The following is a 20,000-nucleotide window of genomic DNA, read 5'->3' as shown; positions in this document are numbered from 1 at the left end:
TCTACACCCTCACATCTACAATCTCACATCTACACCCTCACACCTACACCTACACCTACACCCTCACACCTACACCCTCACATCTACAATCTCACATCTACACCCTCACACCTACACCTACACCCTCACATCTACAATCTCACATCTACACCCTCACACCTACACCTACACCCTCACACCTACACCTACACCCTCACATCTACAATCTCACATCTACACCCTCACACCTACACCTACACCCTCACACCTACACCCTCACATCTACACCCTCACACCTACACCCTCACTCCTACATCTACACCCTCACATCTACACCCTCACATCTACACCCTCACATCTACACCCTCACACCTACACCCTCACTCCTACACCTACACCCTCACACCTACCTCACAAACGACTTACACCCTCTCACCTACACCATCACATCTACCTCACAAACGACAGGTTCCCCTGGTGGTTATTCATATGTAGTGGGGGTGATGAGTATGTAGTGTGGTTTCCCCTGGGGGTGATGAGTATGTAGTGCGGGTGATGAGTATGGTGTGGGTGATGGTGATGAGTATGTAGTGTGGGTGATGGTGATGAGTATGTAGTGCGGGTGATGAGTATGGTGTGGGTGATGGTGATGAGTATGTAGTGTGGGTGATGGTGATGAGTATGTAGTGTGGGTGATGGTGATGAGTATGTAGTGGGGGTGATGGTGATGAGTATGTAGTGGGGGTGATGGTGATGAGTATGTAGTGTGGGTGATGGTGATGAGTATGTAGTTGGGGTGATGAGTATGTAGTGTGGGTGATGAGTATGTAGTGTGGGTGATGGTGATGAGTATGTAGTGGGGGTGATGGTGATGAGTATGTAGTGTGGGTGATGAGGATGTATTTGCAGACCAGAGTTGGAGGAGGAGAGGAATGCCCTGATCCTGCAGTCGGCGTCCAATCAGAAGCAGCTGAAGGAGATTGAGGACCGGATCCTGGAGACGCTGCACTCCGAGGGGAACATCCTGGAGGACGAGAGCGCCATCCAGGTCCTGGACTCGGCCAAGATCATGTCCAACGAGATCACCAAGAAGCAGCAGGTGGGAAAGAGGGCAGCAGTGTGTGTGTGAGTGTGTTAGTGTGCGTGTGAGCGTGTGTGCGTGCGTGGTTTGTGTGAGTGTGTGTGTGAGTGAGAGAGAGAGAGACCGGAGTGATTCTTGTTCTCAGTGGTCTATAATTGATGGTGTAGGCCATGATGATCTTGCCTGCCCTGTTATCAGATCGCAGAAAAGACGGAGATAAAGATTGCAGAATCGAGGGAGGGCTACAGGCCAATCGCCAGGCACTCCTCTATCCTGTTCTTCAGCATCGCTGACCTGGGCAACATCGACCCCATGTACCAGTACTCTCTCTCCTGGTTCGTCAACCTGTACATCAGCTCCATCCAGGAGAGGTGAGCCCTGCTCGGTCCTTCAGCTGACCATAAATCAGTGTGTGTTTGTCCTGTACGGGATGTCCGAAACAGACTCCCACCCCATGTCCAATATAAACAAACCCCGTAGAGCTTGCGTTGGTGGAATACTGTACAACTCCTTGGACAGGCCACATTTTCCCTATCACCATCAGTGTAGCCATTTCCTAGATATGGGGCAAAACATCTAAGGGCAAACACGTCCATTGACTCCAACAAAAACACGGTAACGTTAGCATACAGATATCATGGAACCTACCATGGCTAGTTGAGCGATATGACAGACAGCTCTGGCTTCACAGAGTTATGGCACGGTTCCACTGCAGTCATCGCCACCAGCCATCATTTTCACATTGTAACTTGCCGGGTTTGACTCCAGGGGAAAGTCCAAGGTTTTGGAGAAGAGGCTGAAGTTCCTGATCGATCACTTCACCTACAACCTGTACTGCAACGTGTGCCGGTCGCTATTTGAGAAAGACAAGCTGCTCTTCTCCTTCCTGCTGTGCTCCAATCTGCTCCTGTGAGTCTGCTACCTGTGTGACCCTGCTGCCTGTGTGACCCTGCTACCTGTGTGACTGGACTACCTGTGTGACCCTGCTACCTGTGTGACCCTGCTACCTGTGTGACCCTGCTGCCTGTGTGACTGGACTACCTGTGTGAGTGTGCAACCAATGTGTGACTGTGAGTGTGTTGTGAGTGTGTAAGTGTGTAAGTGTGTGAGTGTGTCTGAATGTTTGAATGTGTGAGAGTGTGTGTGAGTGTGTAAGTGTGTGAGTGAGTGTGTGTGTGTGAGTGTGTGTATGAGTGTGAGTGTGTGTGAGTGTATGAGTGTGAGTGAGTGAGTGTGTGAGTGAGTGTGTGTGTGTAAGTGTGTGAGTGTGTGTGTGTGTGAGTGAGTGTGTGAGTGTGTGTGAGTGAGTGAGTGTGTGTGCGTGTGTGTGTGTGCATGCGTGTGTGAGTGTGTGAGTGTGTGCATAAGTGTGTGTGAGTGTGTGGATGTGAGTGTGTGAGTGTGTATGAGTATGAGTGTGTGTATGTGTGTATGTGAGTGAGTGAGTGAGTGAGTGAGTGTATGTGTGTGTGTGTGTGAGTGTGTGAGTGAGTGAGTGAGTGTGTGTGTGAGTGTGTGTGTGTGCGTGTGTGTGTGTATGAGTGTGAGTGTGTGTGTTTGTGTGTGTGACCTGGGCCTCTCCCCTGCAGGGCTGAGCAGCAGATGGAGTACTCTGAGTTCATGTTCCTGCTGACGGGAGGGGTGGGGCTGCAGAACACTGTGCCCAATCCTGACCCCAGCTGGCTGCAGGACAGGAGCTGGGACGAGATCTGCAGGGCCAGCGACATGCAGGGCCTACGGGGCCTGAGGTACCCCTGCCCAACCACACCCAACCCCACCCAACCATGCCCAACCACACCCAACCCCACCCAACCACACCCAACTCCACCCAACCACACCCAACCCCACCCAACTCCACCCAACCATGCTCAACCACACCCAACCATGCCCAACCCCACCCAACCACACCCAACTCCACCCAACCACACCCAACCATGCTCAACCCCACCCAACCACACCCAGCAGCACCCAGCCACACCCTCAGTCATACACAGTGCCAAAGAGTCATATAGTCAAATTGCCAAATTGTATGTCTGACTGAAATGTTTAATGTAAACGTCTCTGAAACATGTCCTTCAGATTGTAAGAGATGCTCATGCTGCTGTGTGTTTAGGGAGTTCTTCAGGGAGAAGCCTGAGGGTTTCCAGCTGATTTACGACAGCAAAGAGCCCTACAACATGCCCATGCCCAGCCCCTGGGGCGACAAACTCAACCACCTCCAGAAGATGATCGTCTACCGATGCCTGAGGCCCGACAAGGTCAGCATCTGAACCCCCCCGACCCCCAACTCCCATAACCCTGACCCCAAACCCCCCCTGACCCCCAACCCCCCATAACCCTGACCCCAAACCCCCCCTGACCCCCAACCAACCCTAACCCTGACCCCAAACCCCCCCTGACCCCCAACCCCCCCTAACCCTGACCCCAAACCCCCCCTGACCCCCAACTCCAAGAACCCTGACCCCAAACTCCCCCTGACCCCCAACCCCCCCTAACCCTGACCCCCAACTCCCATAACCCTGACCCCAAACCCCCCCTGACCCCCAACCCCCCCTAACCCTGACCCCAAACCCCCCCTGACCCCCAACCCCCCCTAACCCTGACCCCAAACCCCCCCTGACCCCCAACCCCCATAACCCTGACCCCAAAGCCCCCCTGACCCCTAACCCTAACCCCTAACCCCCCATAACCCTGACCCCCAACCCCCCCTAACCCTGACCCCAAACCCCCCCTGTCCCCTAACCCCCCCTAACCCTAACCCCCAACCCCCCATAACCCTGACCCCCAACTGTAACCCCCACCCCCGATAACCCTGACCTCTTACCCCCCTCCGAGCCCTGTCCCCCAGCTGTATTGGGTAGGAGCAGTGATCACTGTGCTGTTGTGTAGATTGTGCCGGCGATCACTAACTATGTGACGGAAAACCTGGGGAAGAAGTTTGTGGAGCCGCCGCCCTTCGACCTGACGAAGAGCTACATGGACTCCAACTCCACCGTGCCGCTGGTGTTCGTGCTCTCTCCTGGAGCCGACCCCATGGCCAGTGAGTACCACCCCTCTCCCCCACTCGCCAACACCACACCCTGTGCGTGTGTGCGGAGTGTGAGCCTGGTGTGTGTGTCCTCAGGCCTGCTGAAGTTCGCCAACGATAAGAGCATGGGCGGGGCCATGTTCCAGTCCATCTCCCTGGGGCAGGGCCAGGGCCCCATCGCGGCCCGCATGATCCGAACCGCCATGGCGGACGGGACCTGGGTGTGCCTGCAGAACTGCCACCTCGCCGTGTCCTGGATGTCCACCCTGGAGAAGATCTGCGAGGACCTGACCCCCGAAACATGCCACCCCGACTTCCGCCTCTGGCTCACCAGCTACCCCTCCCCCAAGGTACTGCCCCGCCCACACTGTAGAACATGTCGGCTAAAGAACCCAAGAGTGCAGAAGAACCCATGTGTCTACTAAAGAACCCATGTGTGCAGAATAACCCAAGTATCTGCTAAAGAACCCAAGTGTGCAGAAGAACCCAAGTGTCTGCTAAAGAACCCAAGTGTGCTGTAGAACCTGTGTGTATGCTGCAGAGCTGAGGCTCAGCAGGATTTGTGGGTATTGTAGTTCCCAGTGACCATCCTGCAGAACGGGGTGAAGATGACCAACGAGCCGCCCACAGGCCTGAGGCTCAACCTGCTGCAGTCCTACCTGTCTGACCCCGTCTCTGACCTCGCCTTCTTCGACAGTTGTCCTGAGAAACAGCCGGTCAGTGTGTGTGTGTCACCTGTCTCAGGTGTGTGAGTTTGTGAGTGTGTGCAGCATGTCTGTGTGTGTGAGTGCGTGTGTCTCCTGTCTCAGGTGTGTGTGTGTGTGTGTGTGTGCGTGTGAGAGTGTGTGTGTGTGAGTGTGTGTGTGTGTGTGTGTGTGTGTGTGTGAGCGGGTCTGTGAGTGTGTGTTGTGTGTGTTATCTGTCTCAGGTGTGTGTGTGTGTGAGTGTGTGTGTGTGTTTTACCTGTCTCAGGTGTGTGTGTGTGTGTGTGTGCGTGTGAGAGTGTGTGTGTGAGTGTGTGTGTGTGTGAGCGGGTCTGTGAGTGTGTGTTGTGTGTGTTATCTGTCTCAGGTGTGTGTGTGAGTGTGTGTGTGTGTGTTACCTGTCTCAGGTGTGTGTGTGTCTGTGTGTGTGTTCCAGGTGTGGGAGAAGCTGCTCTACGGGGTGTGTTTCTTCCATGCTCTGGTCCAGGAGAGGAAGAAGTTTGGCCCCCTGGGCTGGAACATTCCGTACGGCTTCAATGAGTCTGACCTGCGAATCAGCATCAGACAGCTCCAGGTACTGCCCACAACACACACACACACACACACACTCCCTCTCTCACACACACACACACACAGACACAAACATACACACACACACTCCCTCTCTCTCACACACACACACACACACACACACACACACTCCCTCGCTCACACACACACACACACACACACACACATACACACATATACACACACACTGATACTGTATATTTAGATTGGATAGAACACAACGATTAGTAGGGGCCTTATCCAAGCTGGGTATTGTGGGAAGTGGAGTGCCACAGGGATCAGTGCTGGGGCCACTGCAATTCATCATTTACATAAATTACCTTGACAGAGCCATTGAAAGTAATTTAGTTAGATTAGCAGATTATACAAAACTGGGAGGTTTACAGTTTGGAATCTGCTAAAGTAATCCAGGAAGATTTAAACAGAATCCAGAAGTGTGTGGAAACCTGGCAAATTAAATTTAATACAACTAAATGTAAAGTTCTGATGTGGCAAATCAAAACATAAGACAGGATTACTTTACGGGTGCTACAAAATTGGAAAGTACCTAAATTGAAAAAGGCTTGGAGGTAATAGTTGATGAAAGCCTTTCAGGTTCTAGTGAATGTGTGGCAGTGCAGTTCTGGGGACCACACTGTAAGAAAGATATAGAGGTGCTGGAAAAGGTTCAAATTGACTCCATGTATAAAAGATAAGAGTTATGAGGGTTGACGTAAGATGTTTAATCTCTTTACATTTACATTTTACATTTTAGCTATTTAGGCGGCACGGATGGTGCAGTGGGTAGCACTGCCGCCTCACAGCAAGGAGGTCCTGGGTTCGAATCCCCGTCGGCCGGGGCCTCTCTGTGTGGAGTTTGCATGTTCTCCCCGTGTCTGCGTGGGTTTCCTCCGGGTACTCCGGTTTCCTCCCACAGTCCAAAGATATGCAGGTTAGGCCGATTGGAGAGTCTAAAATTGCCCATAGGTGTGAGTGTGTGAGTGAATGGTGTGTGTGCCCTGCGATGGACTGGCGACCTGTCCAGGGTGTATTCCTGCCTTTCGCCCAATGTATGCTGGGATAGGCTCCAGCCCCCCTGCGACCCTGTTCAGGATAAGCGGGTTCAGATAATGGATGGATGGATGGATGGATTTTAGCTATTTAGCAGACACTTTTAATCCAAAGCGATTTACAAGTGCACAAATTATAATTAGTAAAAGGAGATTTAGGGCAAGTGGTCACTGTGTGGAGCTTTCCAGGACATGTCGTTGCGGTAGAAACACTGGGATATCAAGACCAGGCTTGATAAGGTGCTAGATACTATTCAGCTTTTAGGCAACTAAGCAGTATTACAATACATTATTGGCATTTGGCAGAAGCTCTTATCCAGAGCGACGTACAGTTGATTAGACTAAGCAGGAGACAATCCTCCCCTGGAGCAATGCAGGGTTTAAGGGCCTTGAGACAGCGATTGGCTGCCATGCAAGGTGCCGACCAGCTCGTCAGGATCATTTGGGGGTTAGGTGTCTTGCTCAGGGACACTTCGACACAGCCTGGGCGGGGGATCGAACCGGCAACCCTCCGACTGCCAGACGACTGCTCTTGTCATGTCATTATGTTATGGGATGTTATGTGATGTTATGTTATGGGATGTTATGTGATGTTATGTTATGGGATGTTATGTGATGTTATGTGATGTCATGTGATGTTATGTGATGTTATGGGATGTTATGTGATATTATGTTATGGGATGTTATATGATGTTACTCTGTTATATTATGTTATGGGATGTTATGTTATGTTATGGGATGTTATGGGATGTTGTGGGATGTTATGTTATGAGATGTTATGGGATGTTATGGGATGTTGTGGGATGTTATGTTATGAGATGTTATGGGATGTTATGTGATGTTATGGGATGTTATGTGATGTTATGGGATGGTATTTTATGTTACTATGTTATGTGATGTTATGTGATGTTATGTGATGTTATGTGATGGGATGTTATGGTATGTTATGTGATGTTACTCTGTTATATTATGTGATGTTATGTGATGTTATGGGATGTTATGTTATGTTACTATGTTATGTTCTGGGATGTTATGTTATGGGATGTGATGTTATGTTATGAGATGTTGTGGGATGTTATGTTATGTTTATGTTATGTTTATGTTACGTTATGTTATGGGATGTTATGTGATGTTACTCTGTTATATTATGTGATGTTATGTGATGTTATGGGATGTTATGTTATGTTACTATGTTATGTTCTGGGATGTTATGTTATGGGATGTGATGTTATGTTATGAGATGTTATGGGATGTTATGTTATGTGATGTTGTGGGATGTTATGTTATGGTGTGTTATCTGATGTTATGGGATGTTATGTTATGGGATGTTGTGTGATGTTATGTGATGTTAAGGGATTTTATTTGATGTTATGTTATGGGATGTTGTGGGATGTTATATTATGGGATGTTATGTGATGTTATGTTATGTGATGTTATGGGATGTTATGTTATGTTACTATGTTTTGTTATGTGATGTTATGTTATGGGATGTTATGTGATGTTATGGAATGTTATGTTATATTTCTATGTTATGTCATGTTATGTGATGTGATGTTATGTGATGTTATGTTATATTATGGGATGTTATGTTTCTATGTTATGGGACGTTATGTGATGTTATGTGATGTTATGTTATATTATGGGATGTTATGTTTCTATGTTATGGGACGTTATGTGATGTTATGGGATGTTATGTGATGTTATGTGATGTTATGTGATATTATGTGATGTTATGTGATGTTATGTGATATTATGTGATGTTATGTGATGTTATGTGATGTTATGGGATGTTATGTGATGTTATGTGATGTTATGGGATGTCATGTGATGTTATGTTATGTGATGTTATGTGATGTTATGTTATATTATGGGATGTTATGTTTCTATGTTGTGGGACGTTATGTGATGTTATGGGATGTTATGTGATGTTATGTGATGTTATGTTATGTGATGTGATGTTATGTGATGTTATGTTATATTATGGGATGTTATGTTTCTATGTTGTGGGACGTTATGTGATGTTATGTGATGTTATGGGATGTTATGTGATGTTATGGGATGTTATGTGATGTTATGTGATATTATGTGATGTTATGTGATGTTATGTGATGTTATGTGATATTATGTGATGTTATGTGATGTTATGGGATGTTATGTGATGTTATGTGATGTTATGGGATGTTATGTGATGTTATGTGATGTTATGGGATGTTATGTGATGTTATGTTATGTTATAGGATGTTATGTGATGTTATGTGATGTTATGGGATGTTATGTGATGTTATGGGATGTTATGTTATGTTACTATGTTATGTTATGTGATGTTATGGGATGTTATGTGATGTTATGTTATGGGATGTTATGTGATGTTATGTTATGTTACGGGATGTGATGTTATGGGATGTTATGTGATGTCATGTGATGTCATGTGATGTTATGTGATGTTATGGGATGTTATGTGATATTATGTTATGGGATGTTATATGATGTTACTCTGTTATATTATGTGATGTTATGGGATGTTATGTTATGGGATGTTATGGGATGTTGTGTTATGAGATGTTATGGGATGTTATGGGATGTTGTGGGATGTTATGTTATGAGATGTTATGGGATGTTATGTGATGTTATGGGATGATATGTTATGTTATGGGATGTTATGTGATGTTATGGGATGTTATTTTACGTTACTATGTTATGTGATGTTATGTGATTTTATGGGATGTTATGGGATGGGATGTTATGGTATGTTATGTGATGTTACTCTGTTATATTATGTGATGTTATGTGATGTTATGGGATGTTATGGGATGGGATGTTATGGTATGTTCTGGGATGTTATGTGATGGGATGTTATGTGATGTTATGGGATGTTATGTTACTATGTTATGTTATCTGATGTTATGGGATGTTATGTGATGTTATGTTATGGGATGTTATGTGATGTTATGGGATGTTATGTGATGTTATGTTATGGGATGTTGTGTGATGTCATGTGATGTTAAGGGATTTTATTTGATTTTATGTTATGGGATTTTGTGGGATGTTATGTTATGGGATGTTATGGGATGTTATGTTATGTGATGTTATGGGATGTTATGGGATGTTATGTTATGTTACTATGTTTTGTTATGTGATGTTATGTTATGGGATGTGATGTTATGGGATGTTATGTGATGTTATGTGATGTTATGGGATGTTATGTTATGTGATGTTATGGGATGTTATGGGATGTTATGTGACGTTATGTTATGTTATGAGATGTTATGGGATGTTATGTGATGTTATGGGATGTTATGTTATGTTACTATGTTATGTTATGTGATGTTGTGGGATGTTATGTGATGTTATGATATGGGATGTTATGTGATGTTATGTTATGTTATGGGATGTGATGTTATGGGATGTTGTGGGATGTTATGTTATGGGATGTTATATTATGTTTATGTTATGTTATGTGATGTTATGGGATGTTATGGGATGTTATGTGATGGGATGTTATGTGATGGGATGTTATGGGGTGTTATGTTATGTTACTGTTATGTTATCTGATGTTATGGGATGTTATGTTATGGGATGTTATGTGATGTTATGGGATGTTATGTGATGTTATGTTATGGGATGTTATGTGATGTTATGTTATGGGATGTTATGTGATGTTATGTGATGTTATGGGATGTGATGTTATGTGATGTTATGTGATGTTATGTTATGGGATGTTATGTGATGTTATGGGATGTTATGTGATGTTATGGGATGTGATGTTATGTGATGTTATGGGATGTTATGTGATGTTATGGGATGTGATGTTATGTGATGTTATGTTATGGGATGTTATGTGATGTTATGGGATGTTATGTGATGTTATGTGATGTTATGGGATGTGATGTTATGTGATGTTATGTTATGGGATGTTATGTGATGTTATGGGATTTTATTTGATGTTATGGGATGTTATGTGATATGATGTTGTGTTTTGTTTCTGTCTCCAGCTGTTTGTGAATGAGTATGAGCAGGTTCCGTTTGAGGCGATCTCGTACCTGACAGGTGAGTGTAACTACGGTGGCCGAGTGACGGATGACTGGGACCGGCGGCTGCTCCTCACCACCCTCGCCGACTTCTACAACCAGGACATCGTGGAAAACCCCCGCTACACCTTCTCCCCCAGCGGGAAATACTTTGCCCCTCCAAAGTCCTCTTATGAGGACTATGTGCTGTTTATCAGGGTGAGGATTCTGTTATGAGGACTATGTGTGTGTGTGTCAGTGTGTGTATGTGAGTGTGTGTGTGTGTGTATGTAAATGGTAAATGGTTGGCATTTATATAGCGCCTTTATCCAAAGCGCTGTACAATTGATGCTTCTCATTCATTACATTACATTTACATTTTAGTCATTTGGCAGACGCTTTTAATCCAAAGCGACTTACAAGTGCATAGGTTCTACCACAAGTCAAAGCATCACATCCAGAACTAGGAAAATACACATTCACCCATTCATACACACACTCACACACTGATGGCGATTGGCTGCCATGCAAGGCACCGACCAGCTCGTCAGGAGCATTTGGGGGTCAGGTGTCTTGCTCAGGGACACTTTGACACAGCCCGGGCGGGGGATTGAACCAGCAACCCTCCGACTGCCAGACGACTGCTCTTACCGCCTGAGCCAATGAGACGACTGCTCTTACTGCCTGAGCCATGTCGCCCCATGTGTGTGTGTGTGTGTATGTGTATGTGTGTGTGTGTGTGTGTGTGTGTAACTCTTGTTTGGGTGCAGAACCTGCCAGTCTCGCAGCAGCCAGAGGTGTTTGGCATGCATGAGAATGTGGACATATCCAAGGACCTGCAGCAGACCAAACTGCTATTTGATTCGCTGCTGCTGACCCAGGGGGGCGGAGCCAAAGGCGGAGGTAGCTCTGGAGGGGACAGCACTTTATTTGACATTGCGCACGACGTCCTGAGCAAGGTGTGCTCTCGCTCTCCATCCACTCTCTCACCCCGCTCTCTATCCCCGCTCTCTAACACCGCTCTCTATCCCTACTCTCTTTCCCCGCTCTTTAACCCTGCTCTCTAACACCGCTCTCTATCCGCTCTCTAACCCCGCTGTCTATCCTCGCTCTCTATCCTCGCTCTCTATCCCCACTCTCTAGCCTCTCTCTATCTCCGCTCTCTATCCGCTCTCTATCCCCGCTCTCTATCTCCCTGTGTTGGTTCTGCAGTGTTGGTGTTGGTTCCACAGTGCTGTTTTTGCAGTGTTGGTTCTTCAGTGTTGGTTCTGCACAGACAATGGTGTTTGGTTCTCAGCTCCCGGACAGCTTTGACCTGGAGGCAGCGCTGGCCAGGTTCCCCGTGCTGTACGAGGAGAGCATGAACACCGTGCTGGTGCAGGAGATGCAGAGATACAATACGTATGTGCTGGAGCTCCGCCCACTGCGCCTCTCCACCTCCCTTTCCCTGTGATTCTCCTCCTCCTGACCCACCTTTCCTCCCACACAGATATCAGTGCTGCTATCTCACTGCTCTCTGTACAGCCAGATAACAGCAGGGCATGTGTGGCAAGAGTAGGGTGTGTGTGGTAAGGGTAGTGTGTGTTCAGGGTGGGTGTAGTGAGAGCAGGGTGTGTACAGTAACATCAGGGTATGTGGTATGGGTAAGGTGTGTGCAGTAACAGCAGGGCGTGTGCAGTAAGAGCAGGGTGTGTGCAGAGTGTGTGCAGTAACAGCAGGGTGTGTGCAGTAACAGCAGGGTGTGTGCAGTAACAGTAGGGCGTGTGCAGTAACAGCAGGGCATGTGTGCAGTAACAGCAGGGTGTGTGCAGTATCAGCAGTGTGTGTGCAGAGTGTGTGCAGTAACAGCAGGATGTGTGCAGTAACAGTAGGGCGTGTGCAGTAACAGTAGGGAGTGTGCAGTAAGAGCAGGGCATGTGTGCAGTAACAGCAGGGTGTGTGCAGTAACAGTAGGGAGTGTGCAGTAAGAGCAGGGCATGTGTGCAGTAACAGCAGGGTGTGTGCAGTAACAGCAGAGCGTGTGCAGTAACAGCAGGGCGTGTGCAGTAAGAGCAGGGTGTGTGCAGTAAGAGCAGGGCCTGTGCAGTAACAGCAGGGTGTGTGCAGTAACAGTAGAGCGTGTGCAGTAACAGCAGGGTGTGTGCAGTAACAGTAGAGCGTGTGCAGTAACAGCAGGGCATGTGCAGTAACAGCAGGGCGTGTGTGCATTAACAGCAGGGCGTGTGTGCAGTAACAGTAGGGCGTGTGCAGTAACAGCAGGGCGTGTGCAGAGTGTGTGCAGTAACAGCAGGGTGTGTGCAATAACAGCAGGGCGTGTGTGCAGTAACAGCAGGGCGTGTGTGCAGTAACAGCAGGGCGTGTGCAGAGTGTGTGCAGTAACAGCAGGGTGTGTGCAGTAACAGCAGGGCGTGTGTGCAGTAACAGTAGGGCGTGTGCAGTAACAGCAGGGCATGTGCAGTAACAGCAGGGCGTGTGTGCAGTAACAGTAGGGCGTGTGCAGTAACAGCAGGGTGTGTGCAATAACAGCAGGGCGTGTGTGCAGTAACAGCAGGGCGTGTGCAGAGTGTGTGCAGTAACAGCAGGGTGTGTGCAGTAACAGCAGGGCGTGTGCAGTAACAGCACGCTGTGTGTGCAGGCTGGGGAACACTATCCGGCTCAGCCTACAGAACTTGCAGAAGGCCATTAAAGGGCTGGTGGTGATGGATGCTGATCTGGAGGCCCTGTCTGGGAGCCTGATGGTGGGGAAGCTTCCGGAGAAATGGGCCAAGGTCTCATACCCCAGCCTCAAACCACTGGGCAGCTACGTCAACGACTTCCTCGCCAGACTCAAGTTCCTGCAGGTCTATGGCTGTTCACTTTGTGTTACTGCTCGTTCAGCACTGATCCTGCAGCTCTGAAAATATATTGTAAATTAATTTCTATATTCTGTGCATATGAAAATGTTTCATATAATACGTGTGTGTGTTCCTGTAGGACTGGTACGAGAGCAGCAAGCCCAGTGTGTTCTGGCTGTCCGGGTTCTTCTTTACCCAAGCCTTCCTGACGGGAGCGCTGCAGAACTACGCCCGGAAGTACTCCATCCCCATCGACCTGCTCGGCTTCGACTTCCAGGTCCGGCTCCTGTTCTGTTACTCTCAGAACCACCCTGTGCCGCTGTTCTCCCTGTTACTCTCAGAACCACAATGTGCTGCTGTTCTCCCTGTTGCTCTCAGAACCACCCTGTGCCGCTGTTCTCCCTGTTGCTCTCAGAACCACCCTGTGCCGCTGTTCTCCCTGTTGCTCTCAGAACCACCCTGTGCTGCTGTTCTCCCTGTTACTCTCAGAACCACCCTGTGCTGCTGTTCTCCCTGTTACTCTCAGAACCACCCTGTGCTGCTGTTCTACCTGTAACTCTCAGAACCACCCTGTGCTGCTGTTCTCCCTGTTACTCTCAGAACCACCCTGTGCTGCTGTTCTACCTGTAACTCTCAGAACCACCCTGTGCTGCTGTTCTACCTGTAACTCTCAGAACCACCCTGTGCTGCTGTTCTCCCTGTTACTCTCAGAACCACCCTGTGCTGCTGTTCTACCTGTAACTCTCAGAACCACCCTGTGCTGCTGTTCTACCTGTAACTCTCAGAACCACCCTGTGCTGCTGTTCTCCCTGTTACTCTCAGAACCACCCTGTGCTGCTGTTCTACCTGTAACTCTCAGAACCACCCTGTGCTGCTGTTCTACCTGTAACTCTCAGAACCACCCTGTGCTGCTCGCCTGAAATCACAGAACTTTCATGATTCTCTTGTCGAACAACATAGACTGTGGTCTCAGCACAAAGTATGAACTGGCCTTCATTGTGAGAACTGTGCTGATGGGCGGGGCATGCTGAAGCTCCTCCTCTCTGCCCTGTGACTCCGCCCACAGGTCCTGCCTCAGACCACCTCTGACTCCGCCCCCGAGGACGGGGTCTACATCCACGGCCTGTTCTTAGACGGAGCGCGCTGGGACAAGACTGCGTACGTGTGTGTGTGTGTGTGTGTGTGTGTGTAAGAGTGAGAGTAAGAGAGTGTGGGTGTGTGTGTGTAAGAGTGAGAGTGAGAGAGTGTGTTGGTGTGTGTGTGAGAGAGAGTATGTGTGTGTGTGAGAGAGAAAGAGTAAACAGTGCATCCAGCAACTACAAAAGCCTGCGACTGAGGTCGTAACAGTGTGTGTTCATGCTGCATTTATGTGCTAATGATGTGCTGGTGTGTGTGTGTGTGTGTGTGTGTTACTGATGTGCTGGTGTGTGTGTGTGTGTGTTAATGATGTGCTGGTGTGTGTGTGTGTGTGTTAATGATGTGCTGGTGTGTGTGGTTTGTTTTACAGTGGAGTTCTGACTGAGCAGCTGTCCAAGGTTCTGTTTGACTCTGTCCCCATCATCTGGATAAAGCCACGTAAATACACAACACAACACTACATCCCAGAATTACTGCACAACACTACACAATACATCCCATAATGTGTGTGTGTGTGTGTGTGTGTAATGGTGTGTGTGTCTCTCTCTCTCAGTGCAGCGGGGCTCAGACGTGCGGTCGCAGAGTGTGTACGTGTGCCCGCTCTATAAGACCAGTGAGCGGAAGGGCACTCTGTCCACCACGGGCCACTCCACAAACTTCGTCATCTCACTGACCCTGCCCACCGCCCGCCGCCCACAGCACTGGATCAAGAGGGGCGTGGCTCTGCTCTGTCAGCTGGATGACTGAACCACCAAACCCCAGCGAACCACAGGAAACCCCAGTGAACCCCGGCGGACCCCAAACTCCTGAACAGCGCAGACAGCAGCACACAGCCAGGTCACTCACAGGGAGGGGTCCTGCAGTTATGTGTTCATCACTCGCAGTAGCACAGCACCCACAACACAACCATCACAGGGACAGTCATGTGTCACAATAAATACCACGCAGTTGTGTTCACATATCGTACCACTTCTAAAGGAGGAAATTGCTTTTGTAAAATTTGATTTGAGAAAAATAAATAATCATTCTGGTGAATAAATTATGTTTGTAAAATATGATTTGAATAAAATAAATAAAATCCTGGTGAAAAAGAAATTCTAAGATGCACTATTGAATCATATTTGTCATTAAGGAATTATTCCTGGAATTATTGTGTTTATCTCTGCATATTATTCATTAGCAGTTCTTAAAGCTTTTCAGTTTTGAGAACATCAGCACATCTGCATTAACCCCACACTGTACACTAGCACTGCATTAATGCCACACTGTACACTAGCACTGCATTAACACCACACTACACTAACACTACACAATAAAGCTGCATTGCACACTAACACTGCACTAAGACCACACTACACTAACACTACACAATAACACCACACTGTACGCTAACACTGCACTAAGACCACACTACACTAACACTACACAATAACACCACACTACACTAACACTGCTCTAACGCCACACTACACTAACACTACACAATAACACCACACTGTACACTAACACTGCTCTAATGCCACACTACACTAACACTACACAATAACACCACACTGTACGCTAACACTGCACTAAGACCACACTACACTAACACTACACAATAACACCACACTGTACACTAACACTGCTCTAATGCCACACTACACTAACACTACACAATAACACCACACTGTACGCTAACACTGCACTAAGACCACACTACACTAACACTACACAATAACACCACACTGTACACTAACACTGCTCTAATGCCACACTACACTAACACTACACAATAACACCACACTGTACGCTAACACTGCACTAAGACCACACTACACTAACACTACACAATAACACCACACTGTACACTAACACTGCTCTAATGCCACACTACACTAACACTACACAATAACACCACACTGTACACTAACACTGCTCTAACGCCACACTACACTAACACTACACAATAGCACTGCGCTGCACACTGACACCACACTGCACACTAACACGGTATACAAAAACCGCACACTAACAAGGCACACTACACCACTCACTAACACTGCACTAACTGTACAACAACACTGCACACTATAACTACAATAACAGCACACTAACACTGTACACTGACACTGAATGCTTCCATTGCTCACTAACATGGCTCACTGACACTACAGTAACACTGTATACAAACACCACACTCTAACAATGCACATTGAGCCAGTTGTGTGTGCACTGTGGCAGTGTGGAAGAGAGCGCACTACACTACATTATATTACAGTTATTTAACTAATGCTTTTATCCAAAGTGACTTAGACTAAGATTAGACTGAGCAGGGGCCAATCCCCTCTGGCCATGTGGGGTTAAGGGCCTTGCTCAAGGGCCCAGCAGCTGTATTAATCTTATCAAGGCATCAGTGCTCAGTGAGTGTGTGTGAGTGCTCTGTGAGTGTGTCAGGGCTCAGTGAGTGTGTGTGAGTGCTCTGTGAGTGTGTCAGGGCTCAGTGAGTGTGTGTGAGTGCTCTGTGAGTGTGTCAGGGCTCAGTGAGTGAGTGTTGGTGCTCAGTGAGTGTGTGTGTACTTAGTGTGTGTGTGAGTGCTCAGTGAGTGTGTGTGTGCTTAGTGTGTGTGTGAGTGCTCAGTGAGTGTGTGCTTAGTGTGTGTGTGAGTGCTCAGTGAGTGAATGAGTGCTCTGTGAGTGTGTCAGTGCTCAGTCAGTGTGTGCTTAGTGTGTGTGTGAGTGCTCAGTGAGTGAATGAGTGCTCTGTGAGTGTGTCAGTGCTCAGTGAGTGTGTGCTTTGTGTGTGAGTGCTCAGTGAGTGAGTGCTCAGTGTGTGTGTGACTGCTCAGTGAGTGTGTGTGCTTAGTGTGTGTGAGAGTGCTCAGTGAGTGTGTGTGTGCTTAGTGTGTGTGTAAGTGCTCAGTGAGTGAGTGCTCAGTGAGTGTGCGTGTGCTCAGTGTGTGTGTGTGTGTGTGTGTGAGTTCTCAGTGAGTGTGTGTGCTTAGTGTGTGTGTGTGTGAGTGCTCAGTGAGTGAGTGCTCAGTGTGTGTGTGTGTGCTTAGTGTGTGTGTGAGTGCTCAGTGAGTGAGTGCTCAGTGTGTGTGTCTGTGTGTGTGTGTGTGTGTGTGTTCTCAGGGAGTACGTCATCTCCCTGCTGCTTGTCTGAGAGTGAAGCCTCAGGGCAGTGGGTTTTGCTGGGTTATTTATATCAGGGGGTAAGAATAGTGCTGTGCAGAGACCATCACCAGAGGACAGCCAGAGCCGTTCTGCCTGGAGAAACAGCTGAGAAACAGGTGAAATCTGCTCTTAAGCCTAACAACACCCAACTGTCTGAGTCCCGAGTTACTGAAAACTGCATGTTTGTGTGCTGATGTGACAGCAGGGGGTGGTGCGTGCAGTGAGAATGACTCATTTCTGACGCTGTAAACAAACACAAGACTGGAGCTATTAATACTGCACTCTGCCTTCACTCTCAGGGAGCCTTCATGCACAACACTGCTCCTGCTGACTGGATCTATTCCGCATGGTTTATGTGTAGCTCAAACATTGCTGTGACTCTGCCTTGTTCCTAATGCCTCATGTCTGCAGGAGCCTGGCCACAGCATACCTGTTTTAGTTTAACACACCCGAACACACCTGAACACGTCTCCATGTTCTATTGATCCCCAAATGGACAAAGCTTTGTTATGTGTCCACACTCATTGTGGTTCATAACTATGTTCTGAAATATGTCTCTTGTGGTTTAGGGATCAGTGCAAACCATTTATTCCAGAATCCTTCATGATCCTCCAATATCCCATAATGCTCAGTGTCCCGGCCCATAGATCTATTTCAGGAGTTATCATGCAGCAATATCTTCCTCATATTGCTTACAGTATTTTTCAACAAGTGAAACAGCCAACCACTGTGTTTGGTCACGTTTGGTAATCTCAGTGTCGAACAGGAGCAGAGATAACCCCGGTGCATGCTGGGATGGAGAGCGATGGAGAGGATGAGGAGATGCAGCTGATGATCGAGCGGAGTCTGCTGGATTGTACCAAGCGCGGGGGCTGTGGGGGAGGCCCCGTCGAGGACGAGAGCAGGTACTCCCCCCCCCGTGTCCCTCTGTAACCCCCCTGCTCGTCACCATGCCAACTCACCCCCCCTCCCTGCTCCACAGCCCACCTGATGCTGCCACAGCAACGGACAGGATCTTCACAGCCATAAGGACAGGTGGGTACTTTATCATGTTTGTGTAGAATCAGTGCCAAAACCCTCTGCGCCTCGCGCCTCCTCCTGTTGCAGGAATATCTTGTAAAACATTTATGTCTTGGGAAATATTTATTCATTCATGGTTGTGTACAATGCTTGAAACCCCAATAAGCAGTTTCATTGTTTTTCAAAATAATTCAACCAACCAAATGGATCAATTATACACAGCCATACAATTGAATATTGAACAGCTACACAGTTTCACACATAACACTAAACATTTTGTTTAGATTTACTGAATGATACAGCAGTATTTATCCACTTGTGCAGTAGGGTGTTGTGCAGCGCAGGCTAAGCTGCTAGCAGACACTATGCTGCCTGTACGTCCCCTGTGCTGCGGTTTAACGCTCACCTGCGCAGGTGACGTGGAGATGCTTGCGGAGCTGTGGGCTGTGTGTGGGGCCAGTGCTGGGACAGACAGTCGGGGGTGGAGCCCACTACACCAGGCGGCGACCCAGTCCAGCAGGAGCATCCTGCAGGCCACCTTCTCAGGTGTGTGTGACATCACTGCCAGGCCACCTTCTCAGGTGTGTGTGTGACATCACTGCCAGGTCACCTTCTCAGGTGTGTGTGTGACATCACTGCCAGGCCACCTTCTCAGGTGTGTGTGTGACATCACTGCTAGGTCACCTTATGTTTAATACAGCAGAATGTTTTGTTACTTGAGCATCTTTACGTTTTCTATCTTTGTATTGTGTTTTGACCTGTGACCTGTGACCTGTGACTTTTGACCTCCCAGCGGCTCAGCAGGGGGCGGGGCAAAGCCGCACGCTTCGCGGCGAGACGCCCCTTTTCCTCACCATCGAGCGCGGTCTCATCGCCAACGCCAGCTTCCTGCTGCAGAACGGCTGCAGCCCCAACACCCCCAACGAGGAGCAGGACTCCCCCCTGATCTCAGGTCAGCCTTTATAGCTACCCCTGATCTCAGATCAGAGTCTCCCCCTGATCGCAGGTCAGAGTCTCCCCCTGATCTCACATCAGCCTCTATAACCATCCATCCATTTTCACTTATCCGGAGTCGGGTCGCGGTGGCAGTAGGCTAAGCTGGGTATTCCAGGCGTCCCTCTTCCCAGCAACGCATTCCAGTTCCTCCTGGGGGATCACGAGGTGTTCCCAGGCCAGGAGAGATATATAATCTCTCCAGCGGGTTCTGGGTCGACCTCGGGGTCTCTGCCCAGTTGGACGAGCCGGGAAAACCTCCAAAGGGAGGCACCCGGGAGGCATCCTGATGCCCGAACCACCTCAATTGGCTCCTTTCGACGCGAAGGAGGTCAATTGAGGTCCCTCCGGTCCGAGCTCCTCACCCTATCTCTAAGGCTGAGCCCTGCCACCCTATGGAGGAAGCTCATTTTGGCCGCTTGTATCTGCAATCTCGTTCTTT

The 20,000-nt window shown here is 48.2% G+C and overlaps 2 protein-coding genes across 5 annotated transcripts in view; both read left to right on the top strand.

Moving 5' to 3' along the window:
• Positions 1-15,411, top strand: part of dnah12 (dynein, axonemal, heavy chain 12) — a 69,869-nt gene extending 54,458 nt beyond the window's left edge. The window contains exons 58-74 of the mRNA XM_061259174.1: positions 889-1,078; positions 1,259-1,431; positions 1,829-1,969; positions 2,650-2,808; positions 3,174-3,318; positions 3,950-4,100; positions 4,185-4,438; positions 4,664-4,804; positions 5,229-5,366; positions 10,404-10,637; positions 11,189-11,377; positions 11,716-11,819; positions 13,054-13,258; positions 13,392-13,529; positions 14,319-14,410; positions 14,760-14,827; positions 14,943-15,411. Of these exons, the coding sequence (XP_061115158.1) occupies positions 889-1,078; positions 1,259-1,431; positions 1,829-1,969; positions 2,650-2,808; positions 3,174-3,318; positions 3,950-4,100; positions 4,185-4,438; positions 4,664-4,804; positions 5,229-5,366; positions 10,404-10,637; positions 11,189-11,377; positions 11,716-11,819; positions 13,054-13,258; positions 13,392-13,529; positions 14,319-14,410; positions 14,760-14,827; positions 14,943-15,136 (2,716 nt within the window). The 3' untranslated portion in view covers positions 15,137-15,411. The remainder of the gene's footprint in view (positions 1-888; positions 1,079-1,258; positions 1,432-1,828; positions 1,970-2,649; positions 2,809-3,173; positions 3,319-3,949; positions 4,101-4,184; positions 4,439-4,663; positions 4,805-5,228; positions 5,367-10,403; positions 10,638-11,188; positions 11,378-11,715; positions 11,820-13,053; positions 13,259-13,391; positions 13,530-14,318; positions 14,411-14,759; positions 14,828-14,942) is intronic.
• Positions 15,412-17,593: 2,182 nt separating this feature from the next.
• Positions 17,594-20,000, top strand: part of LOC133139196 (dynein axonemal heavy chain 12-like) — an 11,716-nt gene continuing 9,309 nt past the window's right edge. For 3 of the 4 annotated variants that reach the window (XM_061258586.1, XM_061258588.1, XM_061258585.1), the window contains exons 1-5: positions 17,594-17,661; positions 18,302-18,450; positions 18,528-18,580; positions 18,980-19,111; positions 19,359-19,517. In XM_061258586.1, coding sequence (XP_061114570.1) covers positions 18,341-18,450; positions 18,528-18,580; positions 18,980-19,111; positions 19,359-19,517 — 454 coding nt within the window. In that variant the 5' untranslated portion in view covers positions 17,594-17,661; positions 18,302-18,340. The remainder of the gene's footprint in view (positions 17,662-18,301; positions 18,451-18,527; positions 18,581-18,979; positions 19,112-19,358; positions 19,518-20,000) is intronic. The other variant, XM_061258587.1, reaches the window with a different exon arrangement.

This window comes from Conger conger, chromosome 10 (assembly GCF_963514075.1).
Source record: "Conger conger chromosome 10, fConCon1.1, whole genome shotgun sequence".
NCBI classification, from domain to species: domain Eukaryota; kingdom Metazoa; phylum Chordata; class Actinopteri; order Anguilliformes; family Congridae; genus Conger; species Conger conger.
The sequence above is the reverse complement of the archived record's forward strand: the minus strand, read 5'-3'. Positions and strand labels throughout refer to the sequence as shown.